Source organism: Daphnia pulex, chromosome 6 (genome assembly GCF_021134715.1).
Source record: "Daphnia pulex isolate KAP4 chromosome 6, ASM2113471v1".
Classification (NCBI taxonomy): domain Eukaryota; kingdom Metazoa; phylum Arthropoda; class Branchiopoda; order Diplostraca; family Daphniidae; genus Daphnia; species Daphnia pulex.
Genome location: NC_060022.1, coordinates 686,282 through 703,546, shown reverse-complemented (window position 1 = coordinate 703,546; position 17,265 = coordinate 686,282). Strand labels below are relative to the sequence as shown.

At 38.7% G+C, this 17,265-nt stretch overlaps 4 protein-coding genes and 1 long non-coding RNA gene across 12 annotated transcripts; 1 reads left to right on the top strand and 4 right to left on the bottom strand.

The window, feature by feature from the left end:
* Positions 1-351: 351 nt before the first annotated feature.
* Positions 352-2,726, bottom strand: LOC124196244 (nucleolar and coiled-body phosphoprotein 1-like). 2 transcript variants are annotated; one of them, XM_046591157.1, is made up of 10 exons: positions 2,431-2,726; positions 2,257-2,374; positions 2,096-2,171; positions 1,957-2,019; positions 1,588-1,893; positions 1,396-1,509; positions 1,196-1,309; positions 1,045-1,134; positions 691-988; positions 352-564 (listed from the first exon to the last, which is right to left on the bottom strand). In XM_046591157.1, the coding sequence occupies exons 1-10, from the start codon at positions 2,490-2,492 to the stop codon at positions 384-386; spliced, it is 1,422 nt and encodes a 473-aa protein (XP_046447113.1). In that variant the 5' UTR covers positions 2,493-2,726; the 3' UTR covers positions 352-383. The 2 variants fall into 2 exon arrangements, with proteins under 2 accessions (XP_046447113.1, XP_046447115.1); XM_046591159.1 differs by having other exon boundaries at positions 352-632; positions 2,431-2,725.
* Positions 2,727-2,772: 46 nt separating this feature from the next.
* Positions 2,773-5,174, top strand: LOC124196251. The gene is made up of 7 exons (XR_006875629.1): positions 2,773-2,983; positions 3,043-3,278; positions 3,505-3,674; positions 3,733-3,874; positions 4,113-4,262; positions 4,500-4,587; positions 4,681-5,174. It is a non-coding gene; the product is annotated as an uncharacterized LOC124196251 (long non-coding RNA).
* Positions 5,175-9,376: 4,202 nt separating this feature from the next.
* LOC124196217 (heterogeneous nuclear ribonucleoprotein U-like protein 1) lies at positions 9,377-13,524 on the bottom strand. Its single transcript, XM_046591099.1, has 7 exons — positions 13,090-13,524; positions 12,310-12,997; positions 11,999-12,236; positions 11,834-11,933; positions 11,662-11,774; positions 11,171-11,601; positions 9,377-11,102 (listed from the first exon to the last, which is right to left on the bottom strand). The coding sequence occupies exons 1-7, from the start codon at positions 13,406-13,408 to the stop codon at positions 9,659-9,661; spliced, it is 3,333 nt and encodes a 1,110-aa protein (XP_046447055.1). The 5' UTR covers positions 13,409-13,524; the 3' UTR covers positions 9,377-9,658.
* Positions 13,525-13,809: 285 nt separating this feature from the next.
* On the bottom strand, positions 13,810-16,389 carry LOC124196221. 6 transcript variants are annotated; one of them, XM_046591105.1, is made up of 4 exons: positions 16,172-16,389; positions 15,974-16,097; positions 14,661-14,999; positions 13,810-14,579 (listed from the first exon to the last, which is right to left on the bottom strand). In XM_046591105.1, the coding sequence occupies exons 1-4, from the start codon at positions 16,387-16,389 to the stop codon at positions 14,418-14,420; spliced, it is 843 nt and encodes a 280-aa protein (XP_046447061.1). In that variant the 3' UTR covers positions 13,810-14,417. The 6 variants fall into 6 exon arrangements, with proteins under 6 accessions (XP_046447061.1, XP_046447062.1, XP_046447066.1 ...); XM_046591106.1 differs by having other exon boundaries at positions 15,974-16,094; XM_046591110.1 differs by having other exon boundaries at positions 15,974-16,072; positions 16,126-16,359.
* Positions 16,390-16,486: 97 nt separating this feature from the next.
* Positions 16,487-17,244, bottom strand: LOC124196222 (mediator of RNA polymerase II transcription subunit 11-like). 2 transcript variants are annotated; one of them, XM_046591111.1, is made up of 4 exons: positions 17,109-17,244; positions 16,954-17,038; positions 16,756-16,896; positions 16,487-16,693 (listed from the first exon to the last, which is right to left on the bottom strand). In XM_046591111.1, the coding sequence occupies exons 2-4, from the start codon at positions 17,036-17,038 to the stop codon at positions 16,533-16,535; spliced, it is 387 nt and encodes a 128-aa protein (XP_046447067.1). In that variant the 5' UTR covers positions 17,109-17,244; the 3' UTR covers positions 16,487-16,532. The 2 variants fall into 2 exon arrangements, with proteins under 2 accessions (XP_046447067.1, XP_046447068.1); XM_046591112.1 differs by having other exon boundaries at positions 17,127-17,214.
* Between the last annotated feature and the right edge of the window lie 21 nt (positions 17,245-17,265).

The window sequence follows — 17,265 nt, the reverse complement described above, 5'->3', positions numbered from 1 at the left end:
GAAAGCCGATCTACAGAAACTGGTGATTCACCTGAACCAGCCGCGAAACGGCCCATGGTTGCTTCGGCCCGAAAAGCTATCTCAAGTGAAGAACCAGCCACATCATCCACCGAACATGTAGACAAAGGTATTTTGAACAATTAATTTGCATGTTTTCAAAATTCATCTAGCAGCTTCTTGAAATTTGTATTCTTTTTTTCTGTAGATAACATTACGAAAAATAATCCGCGCGGGAACAAAGTTTCAACGATTGTGGATGAAGTAGTGGAAATGGATTTATCTGCAGGAGGATCGAAGAGTAAACCCCCAAAGTCTGCGGGCAAGTTAATTTAGAAATTGTGGCTTAATTTAAAAAAAAAGTCTTATTTACTGAAACCGTCTTATTAACCATTATACAAATTTGAATTGTTAGACCCAACATTACGTGAAAACAATGGTCGCAGTCGTGGTTTCAGTCGCTCGAAGAGAGATGTTTCAGCTGAATGTGTACCTGGAACAAGTTCAAGTTCTCCTACCAAGTCCTTAGGCAAATATACAGTAGAGTGGAAACTAAAACGCCTGAAGCTAAAAATGACGAAGCGCATGAGATGACATTAAAAACCGCAGACAAATCCAAAGGTTGTTGTTTAAAACTAAATTTTCGCGAATTAAAAGTTTTCATGTTCATTTTTATTTGTAGAAAGGAAGTACCGTTTCTTGAATGCTAATAGGCTGCTCAACTCTGAAGATTCTTTGGCCAAAGTAAGCGTTCGCCTGGGAGTCCGGGGCGGTAGTACCGGTTCAGGTAGGAGACGGAATTTCGAAGTTTTGGGTGTACCCAATTCTGAAACTTTGTTAACGACTGTGGCTGGCGTGTTAAAAGTGGGCTTAGGAACCGCAATTTTTGGACTTTTGGTTTTCTGACGACTGAGGAAATTGTTATCGTCTTCGTCGTCCTCTTCGTCTCCTACTTCAGATTCTGAGCTGCTCAAGAAACGGTACTTCCTTTCTACAAATACAAATGAACATGAAAACTTAATTCGCGAAAATTTAGTTTTAAACAACCTTTGGATTTGTCTGCGGTTTTTAATGTCATCTCATGCGCTTCGTCATTTTTAGCTTCAGGCGTTTTAGTTCCCACTCTACTGTGGTGGTCTATAATTACAAAATGAACATAAGTATGTTAAACGAAATTTAAAGTTTCACAATTATTTGCCTAAGGACTTGGTAGGAGAACTTGAACTTGTTCCAGGTACACATTTAGCTGAAACATCTCTCTTTGGGCGACCGAAACCACGACTGCGACCCTTGTTTTCACGTAATATTGGGTCTAACAATTCAAATTTCTATAATGGTTGAGACGGTTTCAGTAAATCGACTTTTTTTAATTAAGCCACAATTTCTAAATCAACTTGCCCGCAGACTTTGGGGGTTTACTCTTCGATCCTCCTGCAGATAAATCCATTTCCACTACTTCATCCACAATCGTTGAAACTTTGTTCCCGTGCGGATTATTTTTCGTATTGTTTTCTACAGAAAAAAAGAATTCAAATTTCAAGAAGCTGCTAGATGAATTTTGAAAACATGCAAATTAATTGTTCAAAATACCTTTGTCTACATGTTCGGTGGATGATGTGGCTGGTTCTTCAGCTGAGATAGTTTTCCGTTCTGAAGCAACAATGGGCCGTTTCGCGGCTGGTTCAGGTGAATCACCAGTTTCTGTAGATGGGCTTTCATCATTTTTCGTTCCTCTTTTCTTAGCCGATGGAGGAATTTGAGTGGTTGTTTTTTCTGTATTTCTAGCTGATGGTGGTTTCATTTTTTTATCAATTTTTCCCGACAAGGATTCGTGCTCTTGAAAAAAATCATCCGAATCGAAGTTTGTGGTGACTTCTTTCTTCTTTTCAACTGGTGCTAGTAACAGCATAAATTTTTCATTAAAAAAAAAACTTGAAAACTTTTTAGGATTAAATTTACTTTGTCTAGTAGTAGTAGCAGTTTTTCTTGAGAAAGAACCTTTCAGTTGGTGCTCCCAGTCTCCTAAAAATAAAATTCAATAAAGCAATTTAATAAGCAACATTGAAACAGAAAGACTTAGTGTGATCACAATGCTTACCTGACTTGTTCATTTTTACTGCATTTTCTTGGCCACTGATTGACATTCTCTGTTTTTTGGATTGAGTATCTTGTATCTAGGACATAGTTTTCATTATAACAATCTCGACAAAATCTGTAATTAAATATAATAAAATAACAAAGGAATGTGTTATCTTTTACTTGTATGAGACACTTGGGGGCTGAATCCAATGAAATCATTTTCGAGTTCACCATCTCCAGAGGAATCTCTTCTTTCTTGATTGAGACAGATGAATCATGAAATGGATGCAGATCCTTCCTATAAAAAGACACATTAAGACAGATGAAGATGTGTCGAATAATGAAAGGTCTTACTTGGCTTTATTTTTACTGTACGAAGATGCAGTAGATAGTCTCGTGTTCGACATGTTCGACATTCTTAAGTTTGACTAGGAAGGGCTAGGAGAGTTCTGCACGACAGTGTTTGGAATTGAAAATATGTTTTCTCCGAATTTTTCGATATTTAAAATAGAGTTTTAAACGTGTAAAAGTAAAGACGAGAGATAAAATCTTACTGAAACGTCAACTTGGTGAACACTGTACAAATGCTCAAAATTGAAAATGGTAACAGTCGATATTAACTATTAAGCTGGCGCCTGGCAGGACGCGGGATTTACATCATTGTTGATCAGAGGGTTGGTAATTTTCAGTAGATGGCCGCTGTTGGCGCTGACAATTAGGTCTAAGTCGATACTTAAGCTCATTTGTATGCGACAGGAGAACTCCAACGACATAAGAACTCCTCCGTTAAATTTCAGTGAATGTGAACCAGTCAGTTCACCAGCAGCAGCTGCTAATCCTGGCAAAAAGCCAGAAAACAATGTAAGAAGAAACATAAACAATTAATGATTTCAGGAGATCACAACAGGTATGGTTTAAGTCAATACAACCACAGACTAAAACTAACCACACATATTATTGAAATAGAACTATGTATCACACTGGGTAATCAAGAGTGTGCAGTCAGCATACTCAGCACTCTTCTTTCTAAAGACGAAATGAAATCCTGGAAGATGTCTTGAGGCTGTTGTCACTTTGTCCAACAGCGTCCTGGAAGAACTACTACTTTGCATCATCACAATTTAAAACATTCCAGCCACATTCCAGCACAGCATATCCTTTACAGATATGAGCTAACTACAACATTTGATATAAATTCACAGGTACAGGTCGTAGATAATGTAGAAGAACTGGAAAAGAAATAGAAATTGGTGGCTCTAGTATATTCACCTTAGGGGCCTTAGGGATTAATAATTCGGCAATTTTTCCGCAATTATGTAAAGGTTTGCTAAATTGATTTTAAAGTATTTTTGAAAAAAAAAATTTTCCTTCCGTTTCGTCCAGTCTTCCGGGTGCATAAGGAGTAAGGAATATGTTGGCTATCACTAGGTGGCTAAAATTATGTCTGCCAGATGGCGCGAGTGTCTTCGTTACTCAAGACGAAATTCCGCCATTTCTTAAAACACTGATTGGAAACCACATGTTGAAAACGTATCGTTGGATTGGATTAAGTAAATACGGCGTACTTTTCTTTCTTGACATTTTTATTCGTAATAATGGTAATTTCTCTTAAGATTCTTAGATGTGACTGTGATAATTATTTTTGTGTTAATTTAGGTATTTATCTGGTAACAGCTTATAATTTCTACATGGCAATTTTATCTGATCATGTGGCCTCGGTGTGGCCTGAGCAGCTGAACATTTTGCCAAAATGTCTCTTTTTCCTGTACCAGCTTCACATTGTCAGAAACACTTCAGGGTATATATAATGTTCAACTTTCTAACTGTGTGACTACAGATTTAGTTAGTGCCTATCTCTTCAACCTATTTCAGTTGTGGAAATTGAACTTTTGAAAAGCTTGCCAACTGTACATTCCTTTGCAACATTTATTCTGAAGGATTTTGTAGTTTAACTTAACTTCGATCAAAATGTTTTGTCATTTGAAAAATTGTTGCTTGATAGTAATTGAGTTTTTTTTTTTTTTTTTTTTAAATAGGATTAACACCCTGGTATCTGGTAACAGCCTATAATTTCTGCATGGCAATTTCATCTGATCATGTGGCCTGAGCACCTGAACATTTTGCCAAAATGCCTCTTTTTCCTGTACCAGCTTCACGTTTGTCAGAAACACTTCAGAACAATTCAGGTAAATATAATGTTCAACTTTCTAACTGTGAGACTACAGATTTAGTTAGTGCCTATCTCTTCAACCTATTTCAGTTGTGGAAATTGAACCTTTGAAAAGCTTGCCAACTGTACATTCCTTTGCAACGTTTATTCTGAAGGATTTTGTAGTTCAACTTAACTTCAATCAAAATGTTTTGTCATTTAAGAAATTGTTGCTTGATAGTAATTGAGTTGTTTTTTTTTTTTTTTTAAATAGGATTAACACCCTGGTGGAGTTTGAGCTTCTTTGTTGCTGCCCAACTTACACGTGGATTTGACACAGCCAGCTGAGGGCTTTAATTCTTGTAAATAACATAAAGTGACATTTATTCGTCTTTTCATTGACAGCATTTCCATTGATGCTGAAGATTATTTAATTCATTTCATTTTGGTTATAGGTTAAGCGTTTGTATTCGCGTAGTTGCTGTCTGATGTGGGACGTTGTTGCAGCCTATGATGGTGAAAGATTTTTCTACATCAAGTTCAATTGGCCGTTCTTTGGTGCTGATGTTGTGTTACCGAAGTTGCATCATATTTTGTTAAATTGTCATCGTGACTATTGCAGTTTACGTTTATGAGTTCAGAAGCAACAAAAACAAATATGGGACGTTTATTTCAACAAATAATAAACATGTTTCCGGGATTGGGAAAGGAAAGTGGAGGATGTTGGAGGAGGGAGGGATGATATTTGAAGTTTGGATAAAAATTCTGTTAATCTATTACCCTACCAAATAATCTCCAAACCCCACAAACATATACCTTCCAATCCTTCAAACCCCGAAAACATACACCTACTAACCCTTAAATTTATACCCATAACCCTAAAAACCAATGTTAAACCTTAACCATGTAATATCTGTAATAAATAAAAATAAATGTTATATGGACCAATTTTTTATTTTATTTTTAAAATGTTCAAAAAATTCAATTAACAGAGCGTTCGGTTCAAGACGTTTTTCTTCTGTACGAGTTAAACGCAACCCGCCACCACCGCTGCGGCAATGAAACAAAAAGCGATGGTTAAGTTTTGCGGAAATCTGCGTCAGTCAAGTTTTTCAAACTCATCAACTTCTGTCGAATTTTGGATCTAGTCTACTGGTGCAAATAGCGATCCTATGTGTTTGGTAGTTATGAAGATGGTTGTTTAAAAAACAAACAATGTTGAGTTTTTTTGGCTACTCAAAACACCCCTTGTTTGTTTTTAAACAACCATTTTCTTAACTACCAAACGCATGGAATCGCGATTTGCACTAATAGACTAGTGCAAAATTCTTCGCGAGTTGTTGAATTAGAAAAATTTGTAACTTGACTGACGGAGATTTGCGCAAATAATAAACCATGGCTTTTTGTTTCATTGGGTAGTGGGTTGCATTGTTTAACTCGCACATGCTGTTATAGGATATGTCTACGGCCCCCAGAGATATTTATCTGGACCGAGAAGAAGAGAGAAGTACGAGGCAAGTTTTACTGGGGAGATGTAGTCATACTAGGCTTCCGGGTTAGACTCATGACCCTCCAAAAGTTTTCATCGGATCATGCGCCTTCCAAGTCCCCGTTCGACCAGAGCCCTCCCCTCCTCCTGGTTTCACAGCGGGTGAGTGACCACCGGCGGGCGTTGGTTAGTGGTTAGTTAGGGAAACGGGGCCACAGAAAAGAAGGGAGCCCAAATATGCACTTGTAATTGAATCTAACTACACAATTTATCAGTCTTCAATTACAGCATTCTCGCGTCGGTTTTCACCAATGGATGAAGTCCATGATCAGTAGCGAAGGATTACTCTGTAAGCAGAATGAACATTTATTTGGATGGCAATAATATTCAAGCAAGATTGTAGCGACATAAAGTAATACCTCGTAAAGAAGTCAATAAGGAGGATTCAAGGGTAGCATCCAACGGGTCAGCAAGCAACGGACCTTGTTGACTTTCTTGAAATGACAGGACTTTTCATAAAGTCTGCCATGCAAATTTAGAAACCAACAGTTTAGAATCTGTAAACAAAAAAAATAAAGAAAAACAAGTCACCTTGTTTATAATTTGTGTCCTCAATGTGCTTGACGTCTATGATGTAATTAAGAATAATTAAACAGTTATCAGTATACACTTGAAATTGTCTCTGAAACATTAGACGGAGTGGGGATCAATACTTAAAATACATATTAGATTATTAGACTGTAAGGGAAAAAGTTCAGTGACATGAGAAGTGAACTTACACATGAAACCCCTGATCGATCAGTTATCCAGATGATAAGGTTCTCTAGATGATGGAATGAGAGATTGTTCCATGCTGGGGTTGGTGATCTAGCAAGTCTAATACACACAGCAGATAATTATGTTGAATCCTAATAAAAGATGAGAAGAATATGTTCCAGCAATTCTGTAATAAAGCTAGTGTTGGTCATTACCTGCATCATGTTGATGGCACATTCAGTAGAATACAATGATTTTGAACAAAATAGTTGACAGTAGGCTGCACGACTCTTTTACGTTTCCTCCTGTAAGTTGATGAGAAACGTTAAGGTTATCCAACATATACACGGAAAAGAACACATCACCGACAAGTTACAAACAAAATCACTCGAATTTACCTATGAATTCATTGGTATTTGTTTATTTCGGTATTTGTTTAGAAAAATAGCGTAACTTTTGACAGCAAACCGACATTAGCCCAGGACTGACACAATCAACACGCCATCTATTTGACACGTCTCAAAACTCAGTATTTGAAGGAAGGACTGGTCTTAAGATACTCACAAAACTTGAAAAGTGCATTTTTGTTTGCTAAAACTTAGCACTCAATCCTTAGAACTGTACATAGAACAAAGCTCACTTGCTAGTTTCATGCAAATTTTCCGGAAGTAAACCGGAAGTACGCGATAGCGCCTCAACCATTGAGCTGACGTCAAATTAAACCAAAATTCGTAATCTCCATAAAATTTGGGGTCAATTGGCTACACTTTAAACAAAATCCAACACTGTATCAAAATCGAGAATTTTCCTGAACTATATTATAGTTCAGTATTCGTAATAAGTTCAGGAAAATTTACGATTTTGGACGATTTTCCGATATTTTGAACTGATACTTAAAATCGACCCCAAATTTGATGAGAATCACGAATATTTGGATCTTTTTGGCGTCAGACGAATATTTACACAACTATTAACGAATTTAGAAACCGGAAGTAGACACAAAAGCAGTTATCGAAAATTTAACAAGTGAGCTTTGTTGGTGGAATAGTTATCGTCAGTTATCACTAAAAAATTACCACACAACCGTCAAACGTTTACAATGATGTGCAAAGTAACTGAAACTGACTAATTTGACAGCTGAAGATTGTCAAAGGCGTTGATAGGAAAAAGAAACGTTTAAGTAATACTTCGCTTGCGACTCGCAAGAAGGGCCTGATTTAGGAATTATTACTCAGACACAAAGTTTGAAGATTATAAGAAGATATTACATAAATATTACAAAGTAGTCACAGTTGGCAAGCTTTTCGAATATTACAAAAATGTAGTTCCAACCAATGGATAATTAACTAAGTTAAACCACATTTCTCGTGTACACTTAACTGAAAATTCTACAACAGAGAGGTCAAGTGTTTAATGAATGCACCAGAAGCAAGTTTTAGTCACAGGAATTTTCGCATATTTACTTTATCTACAACAGCATAATTTCAATTTGTCACACCTGAAGACAAATGATAAACAAAAGATGTGGACAAAGTAGTTAATTTGGATTCTTAGCTAGAAGTTTCCTGTCCTCACATGATCTTTATTACACAATCAGTCTTGGAACACACACAAACAGTCAGTCATGATTTGTAGGATGCCACTGGTTTCCTTTTCCAACAGTGACTGGTTACATTAAATTTCTTTCTTTGGGTTCACAAGCTCTTACCTGTTTAAATGAAGAAAAATCCAAATCTTGACGCGTGGTACAGCTCAGGTGGGCAACCGAGAAACAAGAGAAAACTTAATGAGAACGGGCATTTTCGCAATTACCGATTTAGTTTCTTTCACTTTTTAGCACATGCAGAAATAACATCTATTAACCAACTTGTCTATAACTATAACTAACGATGAAGGTGAACGAACGAAAATTCTGACGTTTTGGGGGAACAAGCGAGCAGACGTACTTTCGGGGAAACTGTCAAGCAGCGTTGCCATTTTATGAAAATCGACAGCCAAATAAAATTTGTTTTCAAAACACGATCATGGTCTAAGCATGGTTTAGTTCAAACTTCAAATTAAAATATCTAGCCTGTGTGTGCTTATAAAATATAGACAGCATCACACTTGGTCTCTTAATTTCGAATTTTAAAAAACAAAGTCAACACGTACAATAACACTGCGCCACTGCTTGTCAACAACCTTCAATAGATTGAGTTCTTAATATAAGCAACACGAATGGAGTTTAGGTATTTTACCCGCCAAGTTTTCTTTACCTTGCGTGGTGCCGTGGTCGACCTAGGCATCGTCTAGGTTTTTTCAATGACTTTTCCTCGCGGACCGACGATGGAATAGAAATTGTGATTTCGTTCTTGGGCCATCACAAATCTAAAATATCCATGATTCGATGAAGCAGTACGAAATTCCTTTACTAGGTGCCTGATGAAGAATAATAATTGCGGCTTTTTCAAAAATGGTGCGTAGTTTGTATGACTAATTAAAAAAAAATACCAGTATCAGTTGAGTAGAGTTGTTGACGTAGATATCAGTTTAATAGAAGTAATGAATTAAGAAGTTTTGTTGAGAAGTTGAGACTTGATTTCAAGAATGGATAAGACATGGTTCAGTTTCGCAACACAGGCACCGCAAAGATTATTCAACAGGCAATCGGAGGGCTTCTCTAGGGATAGGGATACCAGGATTCGAACGGCTATGACAATAATTAAGAAATACTTTCTCAGCTAAGCGACTGGAGGGCAAACCAATCCATTAAACCATTTCAGAATTATTCCAGGTCTACTTCAGTTAATTTGATACGACCAACTTTAAAATAAAATTCAAATTTGTCTCCTATGGCTCCGCGCAATGACTATATTAAGTATCAATACAGAACACTAAAGCCAAAGTTGTACCTACTCCAACTCTAATTTAGTTAAATGTCCGTGTATTTCATCATTAATGGCGTCGAAAGAAACAAATTTAAAAAATAAAAAAAAGAACGGAAACCCTGAAATGAAGTTTCTCACAATGAATTTCACTCGCCGACGGCTGAATATTTTTGTTTCATGAAAGATACAAATACGAAGAAGAGACTTCAAATTACTAAAGAAAAGACTGACAAAAAGGAAAAAAAAAAAGAAACATTTTGCAAGTGAGGAAAATGTTTAAAACGAAGACCACAAGAAAAAAAAAAAAAAAAACGTGCTATGTTACTTGCCACCACTGTATGTCGAATGATTGGGATTATACGGATACTGATATCCTGTTTGTTGCGGCGGTTGTTGTTGTTGTGACCATTGGTTGATTGAGGCGCTAGAGTAATTTGAAGCTGGACGAGCACTTCCTGAACCAGATCCATAACTAGTAGGCCGATTACCTTGTAAACTAGTGGGGCCATAGCTGGTCGGTCTGGCTTGTTGACCGCCATTAGATCCGTAGCTGGCGGGGCGAGCAAGTCCTGTGATTCCGGCACCTCCGTATGGTGTAGAAACAGGTCTTGCAGCTGCAGACGATGATCCATAGTTACCACTTGCAGGTCTGGCGGTAATACCAGAAGGGGTACCGTAACCACCGCTTGGAGTTGGTCTGGATGCTCCAGCCGATCCGTAGAGTGCTGACCCGCCGTAAGCAGAACCAGCATAAGATGACTGCTGGGGCTGACCATAGGACGAAGATGAACTGCTGCCGCCACTGCTGTTGTTCCAACCACTTTGCGAATGTCCCCATGAACTTCTCTGTGGAGCAGCACCAGCCATTGAAGGAGCATTCATCCATGGAGAAGGACCTCCTTCTCGTCTTGGAGCAGAATAAGATGGTCGATCGTTGCGTCTGTCGTCGTAACCTCTCCCACCACCGCCTCCGCCGCCGCCGCCACCACCACCGCCAGATCTAGCTCCAGGATATGGTCTATCAGGAAGCGGTGCGTTCCATCCTCCACGGTTAACGGGAGGTAAAGGAGGAAGAGGAGGTCCGCGACGAGGAGAGTAAGGACCATTTCTAGGTAATGGAGGTGGAGGTCCGCGATTGCTCCAGCCACCGCCACGTCCTGGACCACCACCGCCGCCACCGCCTCTCCAGTGAGAAGGTGGAGGTGGACGATGTCGATCATCTCGACTGTCTCTGTAGGAGCGTGAACTCGAGCTGCGATGGCTGTTTGATGCCCTTGAGTCGCGATTTCTGTCGCGTCCACTGTGATTGCTGCGCCGGTCATTGCGATCATTTTTATTGCGGTTTCCTTGGTTTTGACGTTGTCTTTTCGGTGACGGCTGACCGTATCCAGCAGCCTTTGCTTCGGTGCTGTACTTTTCAATGACTTTCAGTGCCTCTTCCAATGCCAATTCAGGAAATTCAACTTCAGAAAACGTGTCGTCGACTGATGGAATTTTGAAATTTGCTTTCATTTCCATGACGGCAGAGTCAGGTACATCTTTACCCTCTTCTTGAATTCTCTTCTCTGCTCGAACCTTGGCGTCTTCTTCTGTTGGAACAATTACAACTGCTTTGCGTTTGAATCCAGAAAAGTAAGACATTTTCCTCTTCTGTGCTGTAGGGTAGACGTTAGTCTGATCAAGGATATAGTTCCTCCGCCGTTTGGCAGCAATTTCGAGCAAAATATTCAGACAGCGAGTGCACTTTTCGATCAAAACTTCCCACCTAAACGAGAGCGGAAATAAATCACTATTGAGGTTTCTTAATTACAAAATAAGACTATTTCAACATACCTTCCAGTGTAGTTTTTCCGACGAGGTAATCCATTTACCTTCATTTTATCAAGGAAAGCATTTGTGCCTAAAATATTGAACTTTCGATCGGGATTTTCCGCAGAGAATTTGTTGGCCCAAGTTGTTTTCCCGGCACCGGGTAGACCACACATCATGATCATCTGACAATCAGCCCTAGTAGCAGGTGTGATAGCTCCTCGGACACGATTTTCGACTGGAATTTTGCTAGCCCACTCGTAGCCTTCCGTTGGTGGGAACCAAGGTTCTTCTTTTTGGCCAAAATTAACCTCGAATCGACAATTTTTGGTCAAGATGTGGGGGAACAGTGCTCGGCCATTCAATTCCTCTCGGGCCAGAGTGAATGCTACGCCTTGGGTCTCACCGTTGACGCTAAAAGATAATTCAACCGATTCTTTTTCTTCAGAAGCGTCCTAGAAATAACAAAACATTACAATTAATCCATCGTAACGTGAGAAAACGAGATTGCTTACCAGGTAAACACCAACAACGTCGTTCAATTGGAAAGGCACCCCGTAGTCTTTGAATTCACAGTTCTGAGATATTTTTGCCGTACCTCCATAGCCGTAAGAAAATGGATCTTCGCCTAATACAAGAAATATTTAGTGACTGTGACATGGCAACAACAATATATTTTGCTTTTACCCAATTGATAAGTAGTAGAGTCGACCGACCATCCAACACGAACAACGTGGTGATTGGGCTCTGATTCTTCTAGATGAGAAACTGCTAAATTTTCCGTAACCTGAAAATAATTAACAAATAGTCGTACATCAATAACGAAAGTTTTCAAAATAACCTGATTTATACCTTCACTTCATAGCAAACTTTTCCGTTTACAAAGCCATAGGTTGCGCGAGCACCAGCCCACATGTAAGCAAATCCAGCTTCAGTTAGCGGAGCTCCACTAACGAAATCAGTTTTGTTTATGGTTAAGTTGAGATCTGAATTATACCAATCAAGCAGGACCAGACTTCCATCATATTCGGGCTCATCTTCAGGAGGTGGACCTTCTGCTACTTTATTTACATTGGCTGGACTTGATGATCTGCAAATAAGAAAAACACACATAAGTATGCAATACATGAATTTAAAAGAGGCAAAAAAAAAATCTCAGTTACCTGTCTCTTTGTCTTTTGCCTCCTCTGTCAGTCTTGTCTTCTGATGTTTCATCCTTTGACGGGGTTTCCTGAACTGCTTCACCTTCTACAGCTGTTTCCATTTTGGCCTCATCTTTTTCTTCAACCTTGGATGGTGCAGCATCTGCATCAACGTCAGCAACTGAATCTTCTGCAATGTGAGTTGCTACTTCTTTTGTTTGCTCCGTTGAAGTAGTTCCATCTTGAGCAGGAGCATTCTCTTGATTTGCAGTCAATGATGCTTTTTCATCGTCAACACTGGAAGCTTCCATGTTGTCTTGTGGTGTTGAACTAGTATCTTTAATATTGTCTTTCTCAACTTTAATATTAGGATTACTAGAATTTGAGGTCAAATTGTTTGTTACACTATCATTAGTTTGGTCAGCTGTCATGTCTACTGATTGTTCTAAAGTACTGTTCTCCATAAAAGTCTCATCTTTTCCTCCGTAAACCGCCATTACACTATCATTTAGAGCAGAATTTGTACTGATATCAGCTTCTTCAGCATTTCCCACTTTAACAGCTTCCTCGTTCAATGGAGGTGCATCAGCAGAAATTTGTTTGGATTTTTCAACAGGCGTAGGCTCAGGTGCAGATACCGTTGAGGTTTCTTCTGTTTTCAAAGGCTTTTCAGTAGAACTGGTGTGTGTTCCATTATTCAATGAATCATCTGAGGATATTTAACAGAACAAGGGATATCATACATACAATATCAGTTAACACTCACACTATCTTTTAAAAAAATGTAAAATGTGGGCAAACCTTGTGTTGTACCATTGGAGCCATTGCCCACTTGGTTGGGGTTCGATGAAACGTCCTCGCTTTCGTCAGCTTCAGCATCATCGACAGGCTCGTCGTCCATTTCGGGTTCCTGATCCTCCATACTCGTGTCACCTAATTCATTCTCTGAGGTGAACATTTTGATTGCAGGTCTGGGTACACCGTGCTTCTCTTCTTGATCTAATGCGTCGCGTAGTCGCTCCACTAGAAAGGGTTTATTACCTTTCGAGTCCAAACCTCGGGCTATTAACTCGGCACGAAGCTTGACAACGGTAAGCTTGTCGAGGTCTTTCAGCGGCATTTTCGCACTCTGACAATCGAAACAAGGATGGGAATTCTCTTTTGCCGGGTTTGAATTTACCAAGCCGTCAAAACCGTGATCAAAAAAGATGGCGCAGCAGCGGCGGCGCTGGCATCGGTGCATTTGCGGCGGCATTTTCGGAAACGTACGATCGGAAAGCCATCTACCCTATAGAGTTTGCAGGTTAAGCCTTAAGCGTCATTTCCAATTTCCCATGTGTGTATATTGGAGGGAAAAGAACAACCCTACCTCCTTTCATCACTCATTACGTAATCTTTAGAAAATTATTATGTCTAGCTCTTTTGTTCTCGTTTTATTTTATTTATCTAAATATGGTATATAAAGCCAGACATTTTTCCTTCAGCGTCGTACGATACGTTTTTTTTTTATTTATTTTTGAATAAATGTAATCATGTATTTTGCCTAGATATCACACGAACCAGTTTTAGACGAAATTACAGTTTTCTTGTTATCCTAGCTCACAGCGTGCAACAGTAATAAAAATTTATGTGGTTCATCCTATAATATTTGATGATTAAAATATTATGTAATAAAATAAAAAAGAGTGAATGAGTTACCTCTTCTCTATGAGTATAACTTGGATATATTATAATATTTTTCATTTTTCTTATAATCTTCTTTAATATATATGTATGAACATGTAGGACTTAGTATATTGCCACGGGCAAGAATAAAAGCGCCACATTTAAAAAGGGGTGCGAACGCTGCAAAAATTTCTGATTTCTGGACATGTCAGATACACTCGATTTGTCGGCTTTGAGTCAACAAACGAACAAACGTATACTTAGTACTTGCTTGAAAAAATGTACATTGACGTGCATTAAGCATAACCGGCTAACTATGGAAAACCGGAATTATTGTATAAGAGCATGAAATTTGGGGAATAACAACGTTTGACGTCACCATTATTCGTAAAAGTTTTTGGATCCGGTACTTGGTTTTCTGACTTACGTAGACATTTGAAACAGTTTTACGTCATCAACTTTCTTTATGACGACGTGCGGCTACCGTTTTCTCCAACACAGTTATCTCTTTCGACGGAAGCGGATGTTGAATTAAGTCGTAGCGAACGGCGGAGACGATCAACCAAGCGGGTATGGAACTTTTGCAAGGAATTTTGTGAACCAACTTTCGTAGGCGGGGAAACTCCCTTAATAAATTAATAAAACAAACATACTTTCGATTAGTTAAAGTTTCTTATCACGCATCTGTTGGCGACTGAAGAAGTCACCTCAAAACTGTTAGGTAGGGAAGCAGTTGCTTCGTCCTCGGCGACCACCGATTCCTGTTCGAAAGCACGACTTTTCCCTACGCGATAACTACTATGCATCGAATGGAGACGTGAGGTGCCGTTCAGAGGTCGTCGATGTCGCGAAGAAGATCCGCTGAGAGGCAGCGTGACATGGGCTGATTGGAAGTTGGAAGGAAGACTACCGCCGCTGATCCTTAAATGTTGCTGGTTACGAATCTCAATGGCCAAACTTCTTTTATTCCTGTGGGTATCCGCCATGATGCCGTTACGGCTGGGGGTGGTCGATAAATTCGTGTCATCCGAGCGGCTTTCGGTAGTCTGCTTGTGTGCGATATAAAACAGAAGTCAACATAACCGAACATGGCAATAAAGTCTCAGTATTCTTACTGTTGGTTTATATACTGTGAAATATTATAAACCCTACTAAATAAGCGAACGCGACTAGTTTAAAATATCAGCGTAAAAAATTCATGAAAGGGCTTAATTTGTCTAAGTGGTTAAACAGAATAAAACGACGAGACATTGCGTACAATTAGTGGTTAATCAAGTACTTATTTGTAAAATAGTTAGATTCTATTTTTAGTGAAATGCAACCATTTGAGGCAATTAAGGTCTAAAAATATCACAATTGAAACTATTAAATCGGTATAGTCTTCTTTTACATTTCACAGCTAGGCACATTTACATTGAGTCATACAGCAATTTCGCACGATAAGTCGCGTTGTGTCTGTATTTGTAAGAATGACAAGAATGATAAGAATACCAGTAAAATCCCCTTGTCTAACAGGATAAAATCAATAAAGCTGAAACGATCGACCAGCAACAGATTTACTGTATCACACAGGTTCCGCGACTCGATTCACTTCACAAGATATACTGCGCATTGACAACCGCCGAGATGATCTATTTTTAGGTAATTGACGACTTGACGTGATAACTAGTTGAAACAGTTACGCGCAGAAATTTTTACTACACCGCTGAATTCTGTTGCAAATATGATTACTAATTTTTAAACCCTATTGAAACCTTAATTAATTGTACGAAAATTTCTATGGATGAAAAAGCACAATACGACCTTGTCGTCCTCCAGTCAGAAAATGAGTAGCTTAAATCTCAAAACAGAAAAGATTGCATAAACGTTGCTAAATCAACAAGTTTGTACGAGTGTAAATTTCAAATATGCGTCCTCCGCTTATGATAAAATTTGCACTTACGTAGAAATAACAGCATTTGCTTGGCTTCGCTCAATGTTTAAAAGGAATCCATATCAAGTGATCGAAAATAACTCTTACCTGTCCATTATTACGTGAGCTTTTCCCCGACGGACGAGGCTTCCCGGAGCGCATCCACACGTCCCAATCATTACGAACCACTGGTATCATGAACGCCATCTGCGCAATTTGAGAATCTAAACTTCTTGAAAAAAAAATATTCCACAGTTTACTTTAGAGAATTTCTACTTTCAAATGTTAGAAAAACAGCTGTTATACGAAAAGAGTACAATCTTTTCCCGAAGGTTGTCGGAGCGCGACTGTGTGCAAACAGGAACCTGCTTCCAGTATTGATCGTTTTCTTTCCGCTTTCCGTAACGGTGATGTGTTGAAATCGCCGCGGCTTCCCATGGACGACATCTATCTGTCACTTCTTTACATATGCAACAAATTAATTGCATGGTGGTGTGTAGCTTCAGTATACAAACAGCTAACATAAAGGTGTTTCAGACAACTTATTGCTTGCTGTAAATGCCTTTGGATTAGCCCTGATACATCTAATATGCTGAAAGTAAATGTAAGCAAGAAAGTATATAATTGGTACAAAATTCATTTAAAACATCAGACAATACTACAAAGATTATGGATTATTTTGTGCCGATGTTGGTCTAACTGAGGAAGCCAAGGCTCTGTTTTTCAGGTTCTCTAAATCTTGAAGTCTTGTACGAGTGTGCTCAATTCTATGACGAGCTGTTTTGTACATTTTCACTGAACCATAAGATGTCCCCTCATGCGGTGACCCTACAAAATACACAGAAACAATTGTATTCTATTGTAATTATTGCTGAAAAGGAAGAACATACCTGTTGAAACTTGGGTCAAGTAATTTATGTGTTTTGACAATTCCCCTTCAACATGATTGAGGGTTTTCAAAAACAGTGACGTGTGACTTTCCACCTGTTTCATACTGGCTTTGTCTTTACTCAGTTCCGTAAGAGCTTGTCCTTCATTTTCAAGATGAATTATTGAGAGTTTTCAAATTTAATACAACATTTCTGTACCAGCACTCTGAATGCAACTTGCAATTTCTTTTTCCACATTATCGAGGGCTTGGAGACGCTCGATGGGCATAGACGAATTGGCCATCTTTAACGAACATTTTGAAATTTAGTAACATAATAACTTATTATAAAATACAACCAATATTAAATCTAACCTTTTATGTAATTTGAACCTTGTGTAAAAGAATGCAAGAATAAATTTTACTTGAAAATCGAAATATTTTTCAAAGAGAAGCAGCAAGCAGCCGAATTCCAAGCTTGGGAAACCCTCTAGCGGCAATCTGAAAATTGTGTTCACCAATAACAACGCTG

Bases quoted from the DNA above. Each gene is read 5' to 3' on its own strand.
- LOC124196244 (XM_046591157.1), bottom strand. From the start codon at position 2,492: ATGTCGAACATGTCGAACACGAGACTATCTACTGCATCTTCGTACAGT. The intron at 2,375-2,430 runs GTAAGACCTTTC...GTCTTTTTATAG, and splicing joins TACAGTAAAAATAAAGCCAA to GAAGGATCTGCATCCATTTC. The intron at 1,510-1,587 runs GTATTTTGAACA...TTTTTTCTGTAG, and splicing joins CACCGAACATGTAGACAAAG to AAAACAATACGAAAAATAAT.
- LOC124196217 (XM_046591099.1), bottom strand. From the start codon at position 13,408: ATGCCGCTGAAAGACCTCGACAAGCTTACCGTTGTCAAGCTTCGTGCC. The intron at 12,237-12,309 runs GTAACTGAGATT...TCTTATTTGCAG, and splicing joins GGCAAAAGACAAAGAGACAG to ATCATCAAGTCCAGCCAATG. The intron at 11,775-11,833 runs GTAAAAGCAAAA...TTCTTGTATTAG, and splicing joins CTCTACTACTTATCAATTGG to GCGAAGATCCATTTTCTTAC.
- LOC124196221 (XM_046591105.1), bottom strand. From the start codon at position 16,389: ATGTTAGCTGTTTGTATACTGAAGCTACACACCACCATGCAATTAATT. The intron at 16,098-16,171 runs GTATAACAGCTG...TTTTTTTTCAAG, and splicing joins GAAAAGATTGTACTCTTTTC to AAGTTTAGATTCTCAAATTG. The intron at 15,000-15,973 runs GTAAGAGTTATT...GCACACAAGCAG, and splicing joins GCTCACGTAATAATGGACAG to ACTACCGAAAGCCGCTCGGA.
- LOC124196222 (XM_046591111.1), bottom strand. From the start codon at position 17,038: ATGGCCAATTCGTCTATGCCCATCGAGCGTCTCCAAGCCCTCGATAAT. The intron at 16,897-16,953 runs GTACAGAAATGT...TTGAAAATGAAG, and splicing joins AAGTTGCATTCAGAGTGCTG to GACAAGCTCTTACGGAACTG. The intron at 16,694-16,755 runs GTATGTTCTTCC...TGTATTTTGTAG, and splicing joins CTTGACCCAAGTTTCAACAG to GGTCACCGCATGAGGGGACA.